The sequence below is a fragment of the Oreochromis aureus genome, linkage group 3 (assembly GCF_013358895.1).
Source record: "Oreochromis aureus strain Israel breed Guangdong linkage group 3, ZZ_aureus, whole genome shotgun sequence".
In the NCBI taxonomy this organism is placed as follows: domain Eukaryota; kingdom Metazoa; phylum Chordata; class Actinopteri; order Cichliformes; family Cichlidae; genus Oreochromis; species Oreochromis aureus.
The window spans coordinates 15070276-15091150 of NC_052944.1; the positions used below are offsets into that span (position 1 = coordinate 15070276).

A 20875-nucleotide genomic window follows, 5' to 3' on the forward strand; every position below is an offset into this window, starting at 1 on the left:
AGTGTTTTTGTTTCTTTAAACAAAGCACTGTGGGGCAGGACTTTTTTCTGAATACATTTAGAGAAGATTTAACTATAAAACCCAGGGTCCCAGCATTAGCACAGTTAGCATACTCACACAGAAATGAAACACACCTGTCCAGTCTTAGCTATCATCATTTACCAGTTAATTTTAATTCAACAAAATTTAAATTCAAGGTGGACTTTTTTTCTGTTTTTTTAAATGATTAGATATTTGTAGATTATGTCTAATCTAGTTCAGTCTAAATTCAAATGAAAAAATAGGATATATATTCGCAGGAATATGCATTTTATACATTTTAAAAGCTGCAAGTCAATATTAGAAGTGATTCATAATATATTTGTACAGCTCTTAAACTTTGAGTGATGACCTAAATATGCAAGCGCGTCTCCTCCTTTCGCATTACTTGGACTGATTTAATAAAAGCATCACTTTTATGCCTCCGCTTAATGTCCTGAAAGTTTGACTGGTAGGTTCTGCGTGCAGTAAATGTTTTGAGTAGCAGAACAAGTAACTAGAAAATTCTTTTCTTCTTTTATTTTTTTTTCTTTTTATATTTTTCTAGTGACAAACTGCACACTGCTAAGTCTCAACATTACTTGTAGCATTTCACTGTTGTTAGCCACAACATGTTGGTGTTTACACCAAACATGCTCTTATAGAGAGAGGCTTAAAACCACAAGCTTGACTTTGTTCATTGTGAACATTGTTAAGATGTCAAGGCATGATAAATCTGGGCCTCTGCTTACCGCTGACCAGTTACATATAAAGTTGTTATAGTGTAGATATTAGCCAACTAACAGCCGCATGTATTATGAAGTATTTATTGAATGTGGCATTGTGGGGTAACGGTGTGAAACGGCTCTTAGTCAGCTTTTAATGTTTCGACGATATTTGTTGAAACCGTTAACATCGAGGCGGTGGAGGTTTTGGATTCTCTGCTTTGCTGTTTTAAGAATATTTTAGTGATGTTAATCGTTTCCCAGTTGATTTAAATGAAGTGGACAAAACTTTAGATGAAGAGTTTTCCTTGTTGTTGCTATTTTTGTCTTCCTTCGCTTTTGTGACCTTCTTTGACATCTGCAGACAGAACGGGGGCAACAACTGCCTTTTGTGTTTTTTTTTTTAAGTTAGGAAGTAAGGCTTCAGCGCCTGTGGCAATGCCGGCCCGAATTAAAAAACATATATACAGAACTTTCTTAAATGCTCGGCTTTACAACCCGTAGCTGAGAAACTACAATTAAGTAAAGTTATTGTCTTTAAATGACTTAATTAACATTGTTCTGGCCTTTTACACTCTTTCTAGAAGAGGAGGTGAAATGAGGAAGCCAAAGAAGCTGCAGTACATGCTACTTTCACCCACAGACATAAGGTGTAAAAGGCAAGGAGGATTTCCACAAAAATTCTATCATTTGTTCATATAAGTTCAGGCCACGGTAGGTATTCAACGCTATTGAGTGAAGTAAAAGACAAGACGAAATTATTGCGCAAGAATTCAGCGTCGCCGCGTTTAAATGCAGTAAAGTCGCAGACTTTAAAGTCTTATCGTACTCTGTCAACTTTAAGCATTTTGATGCATTCTTACCCCAGTCGGCTTTGCAAAAAGAGCTCATGTCGGGCCTGTGGGTGAACACTGACATTCAGTCTTGCTGTACATTTTAGACATGCTCAGTCTTGGCCTCTGCCCTCCACTTACTCTTGACACTGACTTTTTAAATCAGGGAGCGTAGGTTTTTTTTTGCTTTGTTGATTTCCCCTTCAAGTATCAAACGCTTTCCAATACTTGCTGCAGAGTCACCTTCCTGAAGCACTATGCTGCTGCTGCACAACTCCGGGTAGGAGCGTGTTGCGTGTTTTTAGTGCGTCTGCCGTAGATTTTAGTTGAACAACCAAAAAGCCCAAATTTGGTTCAGTGACTGAATTTTCTTTCACTTTATTTCCCACACGTGTTCTTACCTGCCATGTGATGTTTTTTTCGACAGCGGTTTTCACTTTGCCATAAAGCTGTGGCAGGTGAAGCATCCGGAAGGCAGTTTTTGTAAGTACAGTGTCTCCCTTCTCAACCATGGAAACCTGTATCTCCCTCTCAGTTGTTGCGGTGGCCTCTCTTACAGTCTGCCTCGCAGGATAACTTGGCCTACGGAAGATTTGCACTTCACCCTAACAGTTGACTTTACGGAGTCTGATAATCATCACCCATTTTCACATTTCCATATCCTGATTGGTACTTTGTTCAAAGTAACGTATTTGTAAATTAGTGTGGCTGTGACTCAAGGTGGGCTGGGTCATCTGCTAATCCGAAGCTTTGTGAGTCAATCCCTGACTTTTCCAGTTCAGACGCTGAAATTTGCAAGATACAGAACCCCAAACTGCGATTGTGAGTACTCATAGTTAAAAAGCGCTTAAAGGCACAGATTAATGTGATATGTGAATTTATATGGGTGAAGACACAATACGTATGTATCAGTCCAGCTACCAGATTCATTCTTCTTTAGCTGCACCCTTGCTGCAGGAATTACGATAAAGGTGGCGAATACTACAATTCATTATTTTGTGTTTTATACTAGAAAACAATGTGAATGTGGCCCATGTGGAGAGACTTGTTTTCACCTTGAGTATTTCACTTTCGCTTTTCTTACAATTTGTCACGAAACATTCTCAATTTTTGCATTAATTTCGTAAAAAAACAAAAAGAATAAGACATGAAACATTCTGGGCGCCCAAATATTTCTCTCTCATTTAGAGCTGTGTTTTTTGCTCTGCTGCTGTTTCTTGGGTGTTATTGTATTTGTACAGACATCAAAGTCACTGTGTAGCGTAAAACAGGTGTTAGGAATGCTAAAGATGCACAATGAGGATAACAAGCAAATCATTCATCATTTAAGAACAAAGAAACACATCAATGCAATTAGCAGCAGAGAGAACATAGGTAGATGCAAGCACAAGGTGCTTTTACTCTCTCATAGTTGATGCTATCTAATATGAATGCACCAGTTACTGCCTAACCACTGCTTGTGACCAGTTTCCAGTGGCCTAGCTGATAATCATCTACAGTTCTTCTCATCGGAGTTACTGTGTGGTTGCACTCATATCCTTTAGTACATAAGGGCACCTTTTTAAGTAGTTGATGACATGATACTCTTAACACCTTTTAAAAATCCTTATGAGCTGTAATATGTTTCCTGATAACTGTGTCACAGAAAAGTTTTAAAATTCTTTGTCCACTAGGTTATAGTGTAATATATTACATAGAAAATTGATGATAATGTCAGTGTAATTTGTTTTATTATGATTGTTTTAAAAAAAAATCTTTTAATATTATTGCATAGTACCACTTTCTTTACTGAAAGCTTAGTTATACTAGTTTGTCTTAATAATAATAGTATATTTAGCATGGGTGAATTAAAGACATTTTATTAAGCATTTCTAGAACTGCAAATCAAGGCCCATTATGAGTTTGATATCTTCAGAGCTCTGTGACAGCTTTCCACCCTATCCTGGAGGGTAGGTTACAGGAACCAGGCTATACTGGATATTAAAATGCAACCTACACCGATTTCTCCGAGGTATATATTTTAGTGGCATCAGATTTAGTAAAGTAGCAATTTTCTTTGCAGGGGTTCAGTAAGATTAGTGTCGAGTCACTGGTAATGTACGAGTTCGATTAGCCGATGTAAAAGTGTCAGTTTTGTCTTTCTTTTTGGTTTAGTGTTTCAGCTCTCGCTTTTATCTGCGATTAGGAAACTGAAGCCGTTTTCACACACAAACTTTTTTTTAGAGAATTGCAAAAGTTCCGCCTGCGTTGAACGATCGGACATTCAACTGCAAAACCCGTGCAGTATCTAATGGCTCCGATTTGAGAATAGCTCTGGTGAATTTACAGCTGTTGATGGGTCGTCCCGTGTCCTGCGGTCTGCACGGTCAACAGCAATGTTCGGCTGGGGGCTACATTCGAGAAGAAAGAAGAAAAAAAATAATAATAATTTGGACACTGTCCCTACTTGACCTTCACATTTTCAGCGGTTGTTGTGCGACTTCAGCGTTACTGGTTTTCCAAATTTTCCCGAGAATCAACTATCCACAGATTCCAGCTTTTATAAAATTGACAGTACATTTGTAAAGCTGTACATATAAAAATAAAAAATAAAATTAAAAACAACATTTTTTTTTAATGCGCATATGTTAAGACTATGGCCGGTCTAGATCTGGCCTATTGCAAATTTTGATTTGGTCCACATTTGAATTTATGCTTTTTGGCCTGCCTACCTATAGCTGTAACAAATCGGTCTCTACTGCACCTGAAAGCTTACAAACCGGCTGAAAAGTTGATGTTAAAGGGCGACAACATTAAGAGAGGTTAGAATTTGAATACTTACCTACGGAGCATCCATTGGCCGATGACACGTCGATCTCTCTGACCCAAATCTTGATGGAGCTGTAGAGGCAAGTTTCATCGATCAAAGATCTTTGACTTTTAATGAAATTTCCCACACAGCTGTGGAGTTGTCACGGTTAGGTTTGTGAAACCAGCAGTGTGAGACTCGAATATCCAAGAACAAAACTAAAGATTCCTTATTTCACTTTAAGTGTTTGATTTTAAATGCCACGTATTTAGCAGGAATAACAAGGCTTGTGAAACGGGTCTTTTCCTTGCACAACTGTATTAAGACTTTATTATTTTGATTGACTATGACAGGGAAGCAGGTTATTTGATGATGTAAGATGGCTATGATGAGACATGCAATCCACAGTTAATCCAAGCCTGTCAAGAAACACTGTCTGCGACTGTGAAACAGTTTGCTTTCACTCCTTAAGTTAGAGGTTAAGGGGATAAATTCTGCATTGCGCCGATTCTTCTGCTACAGCATCAGTTGACCCCTGTGACCTTCGTGCAAATGGATGTAATTTAAATCGGAGAGCTTTGCAGCTGTGTGCTAAATAGGTTTGAGTCATGATTGTTACTAGCTATGATAGTGTAGCTGGTCTCATTTTTTTACCCGGTGACTCTGTGTGTGTCATGTAGTCCCGGAGACATTGTCTGTAACAGGAACTACCACAAAGCAGCTTGTGAGTACTTTCGCAGGTGTCTGTGCATCTTGATATTGATATTTTGTCAACGCTATATTGTCACAGCAGTGCAAAATGAAGTTACTAAACTTTACAGGTATGCAGCTGAGCTCCTTGCTGAAGCTGGATGTAGTTTAACTCGAGAAAACTGAGGGCTCGTGCAGCAAAAGTAGTAAATACCACTGATTACTGGCCCAGAACGCCAAGATGTTAACGGACATTGCAGCTTGTGTTACTAAATGGCTTCTTATTGGAGATTTTATCCAATATCCATGCGTAGGGATAAGACTTTAAATGATTATATTATTTGGATCATATTATAGCTCCACATTTAAATATATATTCACTCATTCAGCTCGGCCTTCAGCGAGCATGACCGTAACGTTGTCGTTTGTCTGCACTTATGTACATAAAACATCATGCAGCAGAAAACTTGACGTTTGAACATTGCGTTGAAAAATCTTTCATCATATTCAAACCAAGTTTCATGACTTTTGTAGCTTCTGAAAGGTCCCAGTCGAATGGGAGATTTTCTCAACAGTTTTAGACAGTGTTAGTTTATTATCGCTCTCCATTAATAAAAAATATTGTCATTTAAACGTTTTTAAATGAAAATAACTTGACACTTTTGTACTCGGCTAAAACCTTTTGCGCTTTCTTTTAAGTCGTTAACTTGTGAAGAAGACGAAGAATCACAAATTTTACATGAAAGAGGTCTGTAGCACCTCGAGTACATTTGCACGCAGCGGGGTCTCTGAACATTTTCTCTTCTGGCCTGTGATCTTGTTTTTAAGTAATAAGCTTCTTTTTTTCCCCTAGTTTGGGGAATGACTAATGCACGAAGAGGAAAATATGCCATATTTCCACCCTTAGAGGTTTTTGCATGAAATACATCAGTTTTCAGTGTAGTGGTTTTAGAACTTTCCTTCCACTCGAATTACATTTCAACCAAAGCTGTAGACGTCTGGCGTTCCTGCATTCATATTGTGAGAATAAACATAGTTGCACACATACGGTAAATCAATGGTTAGGACCCCAAAGCTAGAGCGTCACTGCGCTGGTTCTTAAGTGTGCAACTAATATTTTAAAAAAAACAACTTTTTGTCAACACTTTAGCTTTTTGTTATAAAAGTCTAATGTACGTTTGACAGTGTTGTAGATGCGGTGTGTTTCTAAATCGTTAACGAAGGGGGAATATCTCCACTTACACTTTCTGTAGAGAAAATATCTTCTGGTTTTTCCGAGACGCTCTCTGCGCATCTCATTATATTCTTTAATAAACGAATGCGTTCCTGTTTTGAAAAACAATCTGTCTCACCTGCTAGTTGTATGCTGAGCAGTTTGGTAGCAGTTTCAGTATATTATATACACTGTATGACTTTTTAGGCGATGTTAGACTTTGTCGTAGTAGCACAGAAGATCGACAAGGTTAGTGAGAGGCACTGTTCAAACGGCATTTTTTTAGTGAAATCGTCTGCTTCGTGTTTGTTTCAAGTTCTCTAATCCATTACGTTCCTCTCTTCCCGCTAGTCATCGCTCTTTTTTTATAAGTGACGGAAGACAGACAGAGATACGACTCGGAGAAAAAAACACGAGAAAAAAAAAAAAAGTCCAGAAGTGCTCGACTCTTTCCCCCTCCTCTGCTCCCGCAGGTTTTCATGGTGAATTCAAGAGAAAACTAGAGAAACGTCTCCCCCGTACACCCTCCTCCGCACTCCCCTTTTATCCTTTCACATTCTTTCATTCACACTTTTTTTTTAAAAATTCGGCTGTTTTCTCAAGGTGAATTTATCTATGCAAACACTTGTCTGCATCAGATTCAGACACAACATAAGAAATCTCTGTAATTAAAGGGTCTTTAGAGCAGCTAAGGTTTTTGAGCCCTAAACGTAATACGTTAGTGAGGTGAAGAACAATTTTAAATAGTAATAATAACAGTAATAATAAAGCTTTTAGTTTACTGCCCATTTTAATATTGAAATACATGATTCGATACAACTATAATTTTATGTTGGCATGATCATCAAAGTAGCATTGATGTTAGGTTAGAGCTAAAGAGCCTCAGAAACCCACTGTGGTGATTCAAGTTCATCTTTACAGCTTAAGGAACGGCATAAGTTTAGTAAACTCTGGAGGAGAAGACTCTCCGTGCCAGTTACCAGTTCACTGTACTCCATGTGGTCTTTTGGTATTTGAAAGGCTTCAAAGACAAACATAAAAAAGATAAAAGATTAAAAAAAATAGGGACAGCAATCTCTCAGCACTGTTACAGACACAGACAGCGTGTGTCGTATTTAAAATCGAGTGTTTAAAATCTGATGAAATTCTTCACCCTTGCCACCACGAAGCCTTGAAAGAACACCTTGTAATTTATAGAAATAAAATATGGGCATTTAACATATATGCTAATGTTGAGGTTGATCTGTCAGACAGTTGAGTAGTTACTGCATTATCTATTATGCATGTTAATACTGAGGTTTCCAGTGTGTAATCGCACTGTACAAGTGACCTCAGCATTAACATGACCACCTACACACTCAGATACTGATTTTGATTGTTGCTGGATTATTGGATTATGCAGTACTTATAACAATTCTTCATTTATTACAAAGTCACCCACCTCTCTAAGGACTGGATTTGAAATATTTCCAAATGTGAGCAGTTGGACAGTAAAAGTCCCGGCCAGTGCGGCTATTAATCAAACAGGCATCCCAATTTAACTGACTAGGATACTTTGATAATGTTCAGCTTGTTCAACTTTGTTTTTGTTGATTTAATATGTAGAAAGAAACTCAGCACCTGAAAAATGTGCATGAGTTTAATATTTACACAGATACTTAAAGTAAGAGAGCACATTGGCACAGGGTCTATGTGTACAGCTGGTTCCAGTTTTTCGAGCTGTATATAATTTTATATACATGTTACTGCTGACTATATACACTGTACAGATCTTATATACTTATACTACATGTGTAAATATATTCCATATATTCATGTCAGATTGTAATTCGCTTCACCTGGATCACTTACAAATCCTTAGTTCACTACTTTTTGTTATGTTGTTTTTAACTGCTCATACTTCCAACCCTTATGTTTTTTATACCAACCACAAAGTATTTTATACCTTAGCACTGCCAGTCAATTAGCCACATAGTATATTTAGATATGACGGTGATGCAGAGGGCTCATTTTAAATTCACTGTAATATATTTAAGGACTCGAGTCCCTCATGGTCTCATCTGTTAATATGACCGTGTGTGTGTGCGTCTTTATGTGTGAGTTTGTGGCAGAGGTTGCAGCTTACAGAATTGTGGACCTGCCGGTGGTTGTGTCTGAGGTCGTGAGTTGGTGTTTTAAGGCAACTACGTGACATAACAAAGGCAGAAAATGACAGATTAGCAGTTAAAGGTGCATACTATGTGTGTGTGTGTGTGTGTGTGTATGTTTGTGTGCGTGTGTGCGTGTGTGTGTGTGTGTGTGTGTGTGTGGCTGGTGAGTGGGTGGGTAAGTGGGTGGGGCTGCAGTGTTTAGAGGGTTCCCTGAACCTCATCGTTTGTCGCCGTCTTCCTTCCTGTTTCATTCTTTCTCACTTCCTGTCAGCTGACTCAGCCGGAGAATCTTGATCTGGTAAACATGTATGCTACCGCCTCTGCACACGCACTCCTGCTATATCACACACACACACACACACACATAAAGTGCACTGTAGCTAGACAATGCATGTACATCCACATATACTGAACCACACCATGTGTACCGGAAAGAAACACACAAGTACTTTTAGCACTTGTTACATGGTCAGAGTTGGTTACTGAGCCATAGAAATACAGCCCATGTAGCAAACCTATAGCCATATGTATATAACATTAAAAACTATATGTTATTACTCCAGAGTCTGTGACTTGCTGCTTTTGAAACCCCCAAAAAAAAAAAAAAACATAAGCTAAAAAGCTGACAACAAATGAAGGGACAGAAAGAAGAGAAGAGGCAGAGATTAAAAAAAAGGAGGCGAAAGAAGAAAGACGGCATGAGAGACAACAAAGTTGGGCGCTCAGTGAGAAAAGAGAAACAAAGAGATAAGGCCAGGCGAAGAGGCGGAAAGAGAGACAGAGAGATGGAGGAGGGGGGCAGAGAGATAAAGATAGCTGAAAGGAGGGAGATCCGTCAGCGTTTGTTTCCTCAGGATGTGGTTACCACGACGACGAAAAGGCAGCGAGGCAACATCACTACCCCGCTGGTCCTCTTTGACACCTGCAAGTGTGTGTGAGTGTGAAAGGCAGAGTGTGTGCGCGAGTGTGTGTGTGTACATCTGTTTTCAGTGAGTAAGTAAGTCGGTAAATGAGTGTATCGCTGTGAAAAAGACAGTCTATAAGAGCTGTCCATTTTGCTTCAAGTGTGACAGACTGTGTGCGCGTGTGTTAATGTATGTGTGTACTGTCAAAGGATGCACAGTAAGGAGAGAGAGAGAGAGGTAGAAGTAGGAAGGACTGTGTGAGAGGTCGAAAATCTGAAAGGGGAAATAATTAGACGAGCAGTCGAGACGGTGGAGAGGCAGAACGAATGATGACAGCAATAAGAAGAACAATAAGAATCCGAAAAAATGAACAACAGAAGACAAACTTCTGTGAAAAGGAAATTAAGCGCCAAAGACTGGTAAAAAAAAAAAGAAAAGAAAAAAAACCTCAATACGTATACAGTGTATTTGTCGCTTCATCTCATCTTACTTGGTTCTTTCTCTGTCTGACTCACTCAGTGTCCTATTTAGAGCAGAGTGTGGTTTCAAGAGAGAAAGAAGAAAAACCAATGAAGACTTAAAGATTTAATGCAATGTAAATATCTGTACTTGAAAAGTATAATGTCAATCACAGTATCAGAAAGAAAAGTGACTGTCATGAAACTGAAGGAGCGTATTAATTTTTCTTTTCAACAGAGCACCGACTGGTAGGAAAATGCCTTTCTCTTCGGTCACTTCTCTGGTTTTCGTGCAGCGTTCGTGCATTTTTCTTTAGACTATGTTGCGGACATTTATTATCTCGTTGATGATCTGATTAAATAATGTGCAAAACTGTGTTAGTGTAAATGCTCAACAGGAATCTGAATGATTAGAAAAATGAAAATGGACATTTTTAAAAAAGGCTCTGATGCTTAAGAACTGCAGCAGTTTGTGTCACGGCGTGAGACTACCGTTAGCTGATTCATGATGCTTCGATTTAGAAACAGTAGTGTAAGAAATCATCAGGCCATTTAAAAATAAAGTTAAATAACGTGTTGCTAGCTTGATGCTGTGGTTACGAAGTTGATTCATGTGTGAGTCTGTAGGCCTGTTTGAATGACCCAGCTATGTTAGTCCTGCTTACTTAGTTGTTTTGATTGTAACAAGAACACATGTGGTTTTTAACTAGCTCAGATTTTGATGTCGGCAAAGATAGAAAGCATAACAATACACGGCATAACTGATCTTTCCTATAGGTTAGTTATCACCACACAAGTCACAGCTTGTAAACTTGGTCAGTCTACTTTGGCCAGATGGTTAATTGGATACTTGTTTTTCAAATTTATGTTTTCATACTTAAGCTCTGTTTTTGTTACCTTCAGGCACTCTAGCAAAATCCAGAGGCCCATTATGGAGGATCGTTCATCGTCCACCCAGTCTTTCTCCAACCTCAACCACCACCGCCATCGTCCATCGTTTTCTCTCACCTTTCCCAACTGTCAAGGCTCTGAAGCGGGATATCTGTCATCTCAGCCTGGCCAGGATCCTCTGGAGCAGTATGAGTGTAGAGGGGAAGAATCCACTGCTTCCTTCCTGACATCAAACGCCTCCTCTGTGACGAGGAAGACGAGTACTGGGGGGGACAGAGTCTTCCTAAGCACGAGTGCCAGCAGTTTGGATGGAGATGCTAGTTTTGGCCACCTTGATGGAGACGGTGCCTTAGGCAGCCATTTTGACGACTCTTGGTATGGGAGTGTCAAAAAGGAAGTTTGGGAGGATAAGGATAGTTGTGAAAGCACCACAGATGGGAAAGGTGATTGTTACAGTAACACAAATGATGTTTTTTACACGATAAACTGTCCGAGTGAGGAAGGAGCGAGGCGTAGAGTCCGAGCACCCTATAATAATTATGCTCACGTAAAGAGTGAGGCTAAAAGTGACACTGTGGTTTACAACAGGGAGGGTAACGTTAGTCACTTTCCTAAACAAACTGCGTCTTGTAACAGAACTGGTACAGTCAGCTTTAATGACAGCAGTGTAGATTATTGTATGATGGACGCAAGAACAAGTGATAATTATTTAGGGAGAGACGACAATTATGGGCACAATTGTGGCTCAGGTGAGGTTCAGTTTCAGCCAGCAGAGGCTGAGGGACATTGGCTTAATGTCTCTCCCTCAATTCAGGGAGAGGCGAGGTGGAGAGCATCAGCGGTCAACCACGCGCTGGCCTCAGGGGCCCTCCCGCAGAGATCGCTTATTGGCATCAACAGCAGGACATACACTCAGAAACTGGACTCCTTCTCTGAGGCCTTTCTCTCCCAGCGAAAGAGAAGATTTCCTGTGATACCCGGTGGAGATCCCTCTGGACAAATCTGGGAATTTGGAGTAGGGAGAGGAGAAACCCCAGGACTGGTCAAGTCAAGGCAAAGCTGTGCTTTTGACTCAGACTCCTATCTGCCTCCCTCTTCCTCCTCGTCTTCTTCCCCAGCTCACCCCTCCTCTCTTCCATCTTTCCCCTCTCCTCCCACATCCTCTCACCTCATGCCTTCTGTTCTTAGCCCTCCTCCCACACCTTTACCTCCTCCACCCCACTCGCCCAACAAAATGGACTCGCCCAGTGGATACGGGGGCACCGGACATTCAGTCTCCCAGGGAGAATCACTTGGTATGCTCCAGTTTTTTGCCTCCCGTATCTCATCCGCACCTTCCGTCCACTCCTCTGGGATGATATGGAAGCTTCCACTGGTGTCGCACAGCTTTCCACAGTCATCCGGTGACCCCGGCAACATTGAATGCAACGTAAGAGCCTCCCATGGTGACGACTATGGCAACATGACAGGTATCGTATAGTTTTGTTTTTTTTTAATGAAAGAATAAAGTAAGAATCCAGAATAATACATTTCAAGCTTGAAGGATAAAGACCACCCACAGGGCAAGAGGGGGATTTTTATAATAGTTTTTCTGACTGTTTGAGAAAAAAGAATCAATTTTTTTCCCCTGTAGAGGTCAATTTTTAAGGTTTCGTTTTATTTCACTTCTTTAACTTTCAGACTAAAATAAAATATCAAATACACATTTAGTTATTCATTTTTCAACATTTATGCTTTTGGATATTTATGCAAATTAATGCATATTAAATGAGATAATATCTAATTTGCATATATAAACATACAGTTTTAGCAGAAAAACTGCTCTTAGCTTTATCTTTAAATACTAGTTTTACACTAATATGAAATTTTACAGCACATATATTTAAAAGAAACTTTCTTAAATTACATTTTTCAGTAGAACTGACTGAATTTTTAGGAGAATTTACTTTAAATAAATTTTCCACTTGTATTCAAGTCTGTAATTTGAAGGTTTCTATTTAAAAAAACTGTACACATTCAAAGCCTGTTTTATAAAGCATCTTATTCCCAAGAACTGGCAGGCTGCTGACAGTATTACTGTAGTACTGATTTACTAATCGATAAAAAGATATCCGAAATCCCCTTAGTCAATACGTTTGAGTCTAATATGACAATGAAATGAACAAACAAAGACGAACTTTTAATCTGGCTTCATATTATGTTCAGACGTGTTGTGGAAAAAAAGCAAGGTGGTGTATTTTTAGAAATAAAAAGAAAAATTGCTTGAATCGAAGCAAACAGATTTATTTTTTTTTTAATTTTACCTTTTTCCCATGTTGTGTCCCCTTTAATTACCTTTATTTTCCCCACTTATCAAAAACCACAGGTTAATGCCCACATGTAAATTTACGGGACATGTGGGTTTTTGTAGGTGTGCGTGTTAAGTTTCCCATTTCCCTTATGCAAATCAGGGTTTCACTTTTCACATTTTCACAACCAGAACCATTCGTAACAGATGCATTTCATACATCATTTGAAAACAAGCTCACTCAAAAAAGAGCAGAGTTTAAATGCGGGTTTTTCACGAAACTTGATCGTTGTTTTTCTATGTAACAGAGAAACTTTAGTGTTACTTTCTCACTTTGCTTTTGTTGGTGCACAGATATTAATGACTTTGTGATGATTTGGTTTGTCTGTGTCTGCTTGCCGTGTAATTAGACAGTCAGACAAATCGGTAAATAATAAAGCTCTGGCAGCCTCATTATTTGCGTGCGCACTCACTGCACTCCCTTTACTAATTTCTTCCTCCCGATTATGTTTTTCTAGCCGCACGCGACATTCTTCAGTCCCCTGAATCAACCCTGCTTACGCCCTCTTCCCATCGTTCATCCCTTCACCAATCCAGAGCCCTCTGCTCCTCCAGTGGTCCATCCCCCAATTCCCCTTTCCATCTTCCCTCTCATCTCCATCATCCGTCTGGGGAACATCACGAGACATCAGAAAAGACGTCTCCTCATGTTCTCACCCAGAAAGTAAGGAATGGACCCGCCAGTCTAAACCAGTCAAATCTGCAGGTATAGCACACTTACCACCACATGAAGTAATTAGAGAAGTTTTAAAGATATGGATTGATACGTTTCGTTCAGTTTGCTGGTTTTCAGACAACAAAAGCAATATCAGTTTTGTCTTCACATATCCAGGACTGTGAGGTCCAGCTTTGGTCTGCATTAAGACTAATCAGGTTCTCAGGTTGTAGGATTGCATAAAAAATAAAACCTCAGATGATGGATAACCTACATTAGAATATATAATTTTATATATGTTGCTAAATCATACTTGAGAACATCTTTGCATGCAAAATTTTACAAGATCAATTTTGAGCCTTGTTATTGTTCTCTATGTTAGAGTATTGAGGCACAAAATTACCTATCCATTACAGAAGTAGTACAGACACAAACTTCATGTCTCATTGAAGATGTGAAACTAAAAGAAAACATATATGTAATACAAATATAACCCGTAGCATGCTGCTGTGTTTTAATTGACACATTTTCTCACCGTTACTCTTCCATGGCCCAAACTCAGGAGATCAGTTAGCGAGGAGGCAGGCGAGACTCGCTACAGCTGGAGAGGCTTCGCAGTCAAAGTGGGCGGATGCCTAAATGCTTCTTTGTCAAGAAATTACGTTAGCTCCAACTGCATTACTGCTTCTAAAACCACAGCTTTAGTCTGGGTTTTTATTTTTAGACATGTTGAGTAGATAAACTGTGTAAATGAGACAGACATGGAAATGGTGATAGGCCTGTTGTTCGCTTTAAGTTAAAGTAGGCTGTTGCTCGGGCACACTTCAGATTTGTCTCGGCGTACATGAGCACACACATGATCATTCAGCATACATGTTATAAACTTGATGTTGGCCTTTTCTCTGTATTTGTAGCACAGAAGTATCTCTGATCCCGTCAGCTCTTACACTTAGACCACTGTGCAGATGTTTCTAAAGTCTCGCCCCAAAATTTTAGATTATCGTGCCTTAGATCATCAAGGATATCGGTCTCATTTTTTTCCTTTTGTTCTCGAAGCAGCAAGACAAGCCAGTCTACACTGGAAAGCCTTTCCCCAGCCTGCTTCGCTCCTGGAGAGGACTGAAGAGGCTTCCTTACACTCCTTATCCGCTCCTCAATCCTGCCCGCAGAGGAACTGGGCTCTTCTCCTCCATTTCAGGTCTCCATCACAGAGAGGAAGGAACAGCGTATGGAGAAGAGGGCGAAGAGGAGTGCAGCGTGTTTCCGTAAGCAAAGTGCTAAATATCAGAAGAGTAGTGACAGTAATACAATAGTTGTTACTGTACTGCTGTCTAGGGATTAATAGTTATAGACAATCAGAGCTACAGATGTTTTGTTAATGAGAAAGCATTAGCACATCAACGGATATATATTTAGGTACTTTAAAGTTTATATTGTTGTCTTTTATGTCTGTTTTCATATTTGCGCTCTGTTTTTTTCTCTTTTTGTTCCCCTGCTTCCAGATTTGTCAATGTGGGTCCAGAGTTCCAGGCTAGTCTTCCTACATGCTTAGCTGATGGCAAACAGTCAGGGCTGCCGTCACCAGACGAAGAGTCCCTTAAGGAACAGTTACTCTGGAAACCATTGGACAAGAAAGAAGAAAGTGGTGACTTACCAGGTCAAGGTAAGCAGCACACAAAAATAAGTTCAGCTCAGTACAGTGACTGCACTTTTAAATTTTGTGGAATTCAAGGATTTTTTAAGGATGCTAAAATGTCAGGGCTGAAACCACAACAAGTTGATATAAGTGAGCAAAATAATCAAGTGTCTCTAAAATGAAGTGGTACTGAACTGATTAAAATTTACTGGGTTTATCTGTGTTTATGCTCAGTGGAGAAGCTGCTGTCCATGTGCAGTTCCAGCTGCCTACCAGGGGGAGGCAGTAACTCAGAGCTGGCTCTGCACTGTCTGCACTCTTGTCAGGGAGACACAATGGTAGGAAGTCTTTCTTCCTTTTCTTTATCCTTTTCTTTTTACTTTCTTTCTTGGCAATGTTGCATCCCTCATTTTTTGTTCTCTCCATCTTTCGCCACTCCCTCCTATGCAGGCAACACTGGAGATGCTATTGTTCTCACAGCCATCACCAGCAGGAGACTACCACTACTCTGGTAACCTTTGACCTCAGTTTAACTCACCTACTTAGATGACTCTTTGGATTGATAGTGTCTAGTTACCCAGAAAAAAGTTGTTTCTCAGAAAGAATTACCATTTACATGGACTAAGCGTACCTACTTGTAACATTAAAAACAATAGTTTTTTGTTGTATGAAAATTTAATGTTAGTGTCATGCTGGCATAAAACTATGGACATTTTAATTGGATCTCCATAAAGTCATGTTTTCATGTTGCAAACTTTTTATTCTGTCCACCACTACTCCAACCCAACTTTTTACTTAATGATGATGACGATGATGATAATTACTATTATTATTATTATTAATATGATTGTTTTTGCTGTTATGCATATAAAAAATGTTCTTGTTGGTGAATGCTTGCCTCTGAGAAAATCAAAAATTGCCTTTGCAACAGCAAAGTCCAATAGTCGTATTACTTGTAGGGGTTTGGTTGGAGGGGTTAATGTGTCTATAGCCATCTATATCAGAAGATTAAAAGAAGTCACATGATTCAGACATGGGTCTGTGTTCAGATGGGATACAGTTTTTCTGTAACTATCTAAATAACAAGGTAACTGCAAAAAGCAGTGAAGCAAAACTAGCTAAAATATGTTGTGATCGTAGGCGTTTACCTCTTGTGTTTCTCTGAAACAATGTGAGACAGCAAAGGCGGAACAATTCTCACTGTGCGTACAATGAAGGCATTGTAGCAGCTCAGACTTCTCTCTACCTCAATCGCATACCACAGCCCCTCCTCCTTGCCTGGTGCTTTTAAATCCACTAAGAACCATGTAAAGTACACAATGGACATTGTTTTGCATGGTAGTACCCATGTGTTCCTGTAAAAAAAGCTTTATACTCTAAATGCAGGCAGTACTGTTCACAGAGACAGACTTCAGACTTATTGTTCATCTATTTGTCTTTCACTGTCAAGTTACTACATGTGGCAGCATTGCTTAATATGTTACTATGACCCCGTAGTATTTCCTTTGATTTCTCATGCACCTTTTGTCCCTTCCCACTCTCTTGCTCTGTGTAGGCTGTGATCTGTGGACAGATGCTGAAAAGACTCTCTTCAATGACGCTCTCGGGACTTATGGAAAAGACTTTTCACTCATCCAGAAAATGGTAAAACACAACAAATGGTTGTTTTTTGTGCAACACGATGACACGCGGCACCATAATCACGGTCACATGATCAGCCAGCAGTTTACTGACATAAAAATAATTATTTTGTGGGTCAAATCAGTGCATAGAATGAAAAACAGAACATCAGCACCACAAGTATTCTGTTTTTTTGCTGGGTGGTTACTTCAGGGTGAAACAGTATTTTCCTCAGATGCAATTTTCTTCTTCTTCTTGCCTATACCTGTTCAGTTTTTGGTGTCTCACCATGCAATTACTGGACTGCATCGTCTTCCCTAAAGGGCATTTTGGCACTTCAAGGATCGAATTGCTAACCGTGCAGTTCATACACAAAAGGCAGTGGCTCTACTAGTCCCAGCCACCAGCAAACCAAGTGCATGTTGCAACTTGATTCACAAGAGGAGCAGTTTGCAAACTAAAAGTCTGGAAGAAATATCTGAATGTGTCAGCTGATTTTTTTCTTCCTGACACATGTCAGCTCATAGGGTCTTTTTAGCCATATTTACAGCAGAAGCATAGACTGATTTTATATTCCTGTGTCACGGTGTAAGATATGTGTTACATGGCAATAAATTGGTATGTATGTGTGTGTGTGTTTCAGGTGAGGACAAAGACAGTGTGTCAATGTGTCGAGTTTTACTACCTGAGCAAAAAGCTGCAGGACAAGCAGAAGAAACAAAAGGAGGAGGACGAGCGACGAGATGGAGAGTTGGATCAGCAGAAAAGTGTAAGAAACATTAAAAGAAGCCACAAGGAACTTAAAATTACATTTCTTTTTTCATTTGAATGCCCCATGTCTAGCTTTCTTTCTCCCTGTTGTTAGTTCCTGTGGTGGTTTGTCTATTTTCATGATATTGTAGATTAGAAGCTACTAGGATATAATACAGGGTATTTGGACTATTCGTGTTGTCTAATTTTAAATGCGTCACATGAATGGAGCTCACAAGTCAGAGAATACTAACTTGTAAGCGGTCCTGTTACTTTAGGTGACGCCCACCTGTCAGCCAGTGGACAGACAGTTTTCCCTGGAGGGGGCTGTTCCTGTGACCCCATTGGCCAGCTTCTTCCCCTGCAAGTTGTGTGGCAAGTAAGTAGCACCAGTCATAAGAAAGGGAGGCTCGCAACAAAATTTCTTTGTGTGTTTGGCTTCAGGGCAAACAAACAGATGGTTTTCATTGTCAAGCATTCTTTTAAATTGCTCCTTATTTACTCCAGAATGTTCTACAAAATCAAGTCCCGTAACGCTCACATGAAGATCCATCGCCAGCCTCAGGAGGACTGGACCGACAGGCGGCTGCAGCACCAGCTCCTCACCCAGCGTCTGGCCCTCAGTCGTCCCACCAACCTCATGCCCACCCCAGCTAGTAATCTGCTCCCAGCCCAAGCTCCGGCTCCAGCATTTTCCTCCTCTGATTTTGCCGGAACGAGCAGCAACAGTATTGTAGACAGCGTCCACAATTCTGTGACCAATAACAACCCCGGCGTTCCCAGCAACGCTAACGTCCTAGATCCCAGCACGGTTGTATCTTATAGCAGCATTGCTCCTCCAGACTCTCATGGGATCGCCAGTATTGATGGCAGTGACTCAAATCAAAGAGAGCCCACCACTGTCTTACCCTTCCATCAGTCATGGGGCTCCTTCGGACATCCTCCAGACCAAAGTGCCTTCTACTGCAACACAGGGGGTAAGGAGGATGTTGGAGCTGAGACACTGGGGGGGAAACAGACAACTAACTGGCAGTAGTGGTCAACTATCCCACAAGCATTACCACCACTAAAGTCTGAAACGTATTCAAGCTTTGTGTTTAAATTCAAACTCGTGTTTTATTCAAACTTAAGTACTTTTATGAAACATTATCAAAAGATAAATTTTTGTTGTAAATCCTGTACTTAAAGGTGTTACATATTTAATTGTTTGATAAGCATTTGATGTTTGAATAAATGTTTAAATTGAGGATTGTTTTTTAATCATTCTGTATTTGTTTAAATGGAATAAATGAAACCTTTTTTTAGGTGTAAATTTTTATTCTTTTATTCTGCAACGGTTTATCTTATATGAGCCTTGGTACAATCAGCTCATTTGCGCCTCTCTCGAGACCACTTTTCTTCTGATTGACTGCTCCACATAAAAGGCAGGCAGCAGGTGTGTGAGGTTGTGTGCATGAGATGACCACATTAGTGTTATTTTTCTTTCTGACGTTATCCAAAACCGAGACCAGAAAATAATTTATTTAGAGTATTTAGAGCATTGTCAGGTAATTCATCACGTGTCCTTGGGCCACAGTAACTCCCCTTATTTCAAAAATACCTTAGATTTTAAGGTTTAAAATTCAAGCAGGGACTGCAAAGGTAGACGTTAGTGAACACAACCACAGACACACAAACACACACACAGAGCACGTTGAAAGGGTTTGATATAACACCATAATGGGCTAATATTGACCTTGAGAGACCATCTTCTCTCTTACAGCCGTCTGAGTGCACACAATTGTCCCGTTGATGGTTAACTACAGTGACTCTGTGTGCATAAGTGTGTGTTTGTGAGGGAGAGAGTGCATGTTGTTTTTCATAGAAACTGACAGGAAAAGAGAAACTGTGCGAGGGTTAAAGATGATATTAAAACTCCTCCATCCAAGGCTGTCTTTTTGAAAACTGCACAAAAAGACAACTCGGAAAAAGCAGATTTTCATATTTCTTTTCTCTGTCCTCGTGTTTATTTCTCAAGCGACTGGGTCAGCTTTATTCCACCAGGTGGCTCAGGGTCTATCAGGGTGCTGAGTTTTCTTTGGTCCTCTATCTTAGTGAGAACTATTACCGTCAACAGAGCGATTAGTGTGTTTACAAAGGATCCCTGTTTGTTTGTTCGTGGATATATAATTCTGTCCTTCTAGGTGCACTTGTTTAAAACAATTGGGAGCAGGTACTCAGTGCTACTGAATATCTTTGTTTTGTTTTTCATGTATTCATATTGGAACATTCCATGCTTGACCCTGTTTTTGCCTCTGATAATAGTTAACAAAAGCTTTTGAAGTGAAACGCTCCCTCCTCCTGACAAAAGTCCAACATCTCTGGCACATTTTTGTCTGCCCTTCTTCTGGCATAACGACGTCTAACTACTTTTAGAGTGTGAGCTGCTTCTGCAAGCAGGGTTCTCCTTTCTGTATCTTTTGCACATATCCTCCTGCAGAGACAAAGCATTATCATCGTATTTCTAATGTGAAACATGTTCATATTAAGCAGGGGAGACAAAACGAGCCTTTCGTTCACTCTTATGTCGAGAAGAAGGGGAAGCAGGAGCAACAGTGTTGGAAGCAGGAGAAAGTGAGCGTGCACAGGGTTGTAGATAATGGGGAGAGGGGGAGCAGACCAATGAGGAGAGAGAAGTGGGACTGAGGAGAGAATAAACAGAGAAGTTTCTGAGCAGTATCCATTCACCTATTCATAGCGAGCAGCCCCCACCACATCGCAGCCGTTCCAGCTTTCTCTCATGTGGCGTGCTTCTATTTTTCCCTGGCCACAATGGAAACGGTAAATAAAAAACAACTTGTTCAGTCACTTTGCTGCTGTGACAGGCATAGAAATGCCTTAGCACTAAAACTGCACGACTTTTCTCATCATACACAGTCTCGTTGACAATCAAGGTGCCGTTCAGAAATAACAACAGAAGTTTAAAGAGAGACAAAAGACAATGTGACAGTTACATTAAAGATGAAATAGTGAAAGAAGGCAAATCATAGAAGCAAACTGAAGTAATATCAGACTGCATGTGCAAAGGCAGGAAATCGGTGAGCTTTAAAGACTAGTGCTGTGTGATTTGACAAATTTTAGTATCAATCTATCACAATTATTATTTAAAACAACAAAACAGACCTTTTAGACCTGGAACATAAGTGTGCCTGTCTCT

At 39.9% G+C, this 20875-nt stretch overlaps 1 protein-coding gene across 7 annotated transcripts in view; it reads left to right on the plus strand.

Moving 5' to 3' along the window:
• Positions 1–18991, plus strand: part of LOC116317897 — a 20875-nt gene extending 1884 nt beyond the window's left edge. For 2 of the 7 annotated variants that reach the window (XM_031736812.2, XM_031736811.2), the window contains 10 exons: positions 10684–12140; positions 13477–13724; positions 14730–14938; positions 15176–15336; positions 15544–15647; positions 15760–15820; positions 16865–16953; positions 17573–17698; positions 17958–18058; positions 18187–18991. In XM_031736812.2, the coding sequence (XP_031592672.1) occupies positions 10712–12140; positions 13477–13724; positions 14730–14938; positions 15176–15336; positions 15544–15647; positions 15760–15820; positions 16865–16953; positions 17573–17698; positions 17958–18058; positions 18187–18715 (3057 nt within the window). In that variant the 5' untranslated portion in view covers positions 10684–10711 and the 3' untranslated portion in view covers positions 18716–18991. The other 5 variants (XM_039609440.1, XM_039609441.1, XM_039609442.1 and 2 more) reach the window with 5 other exon arrangements.
• Positions 18992–20875: the final 1884 nt, after the last annotated feature.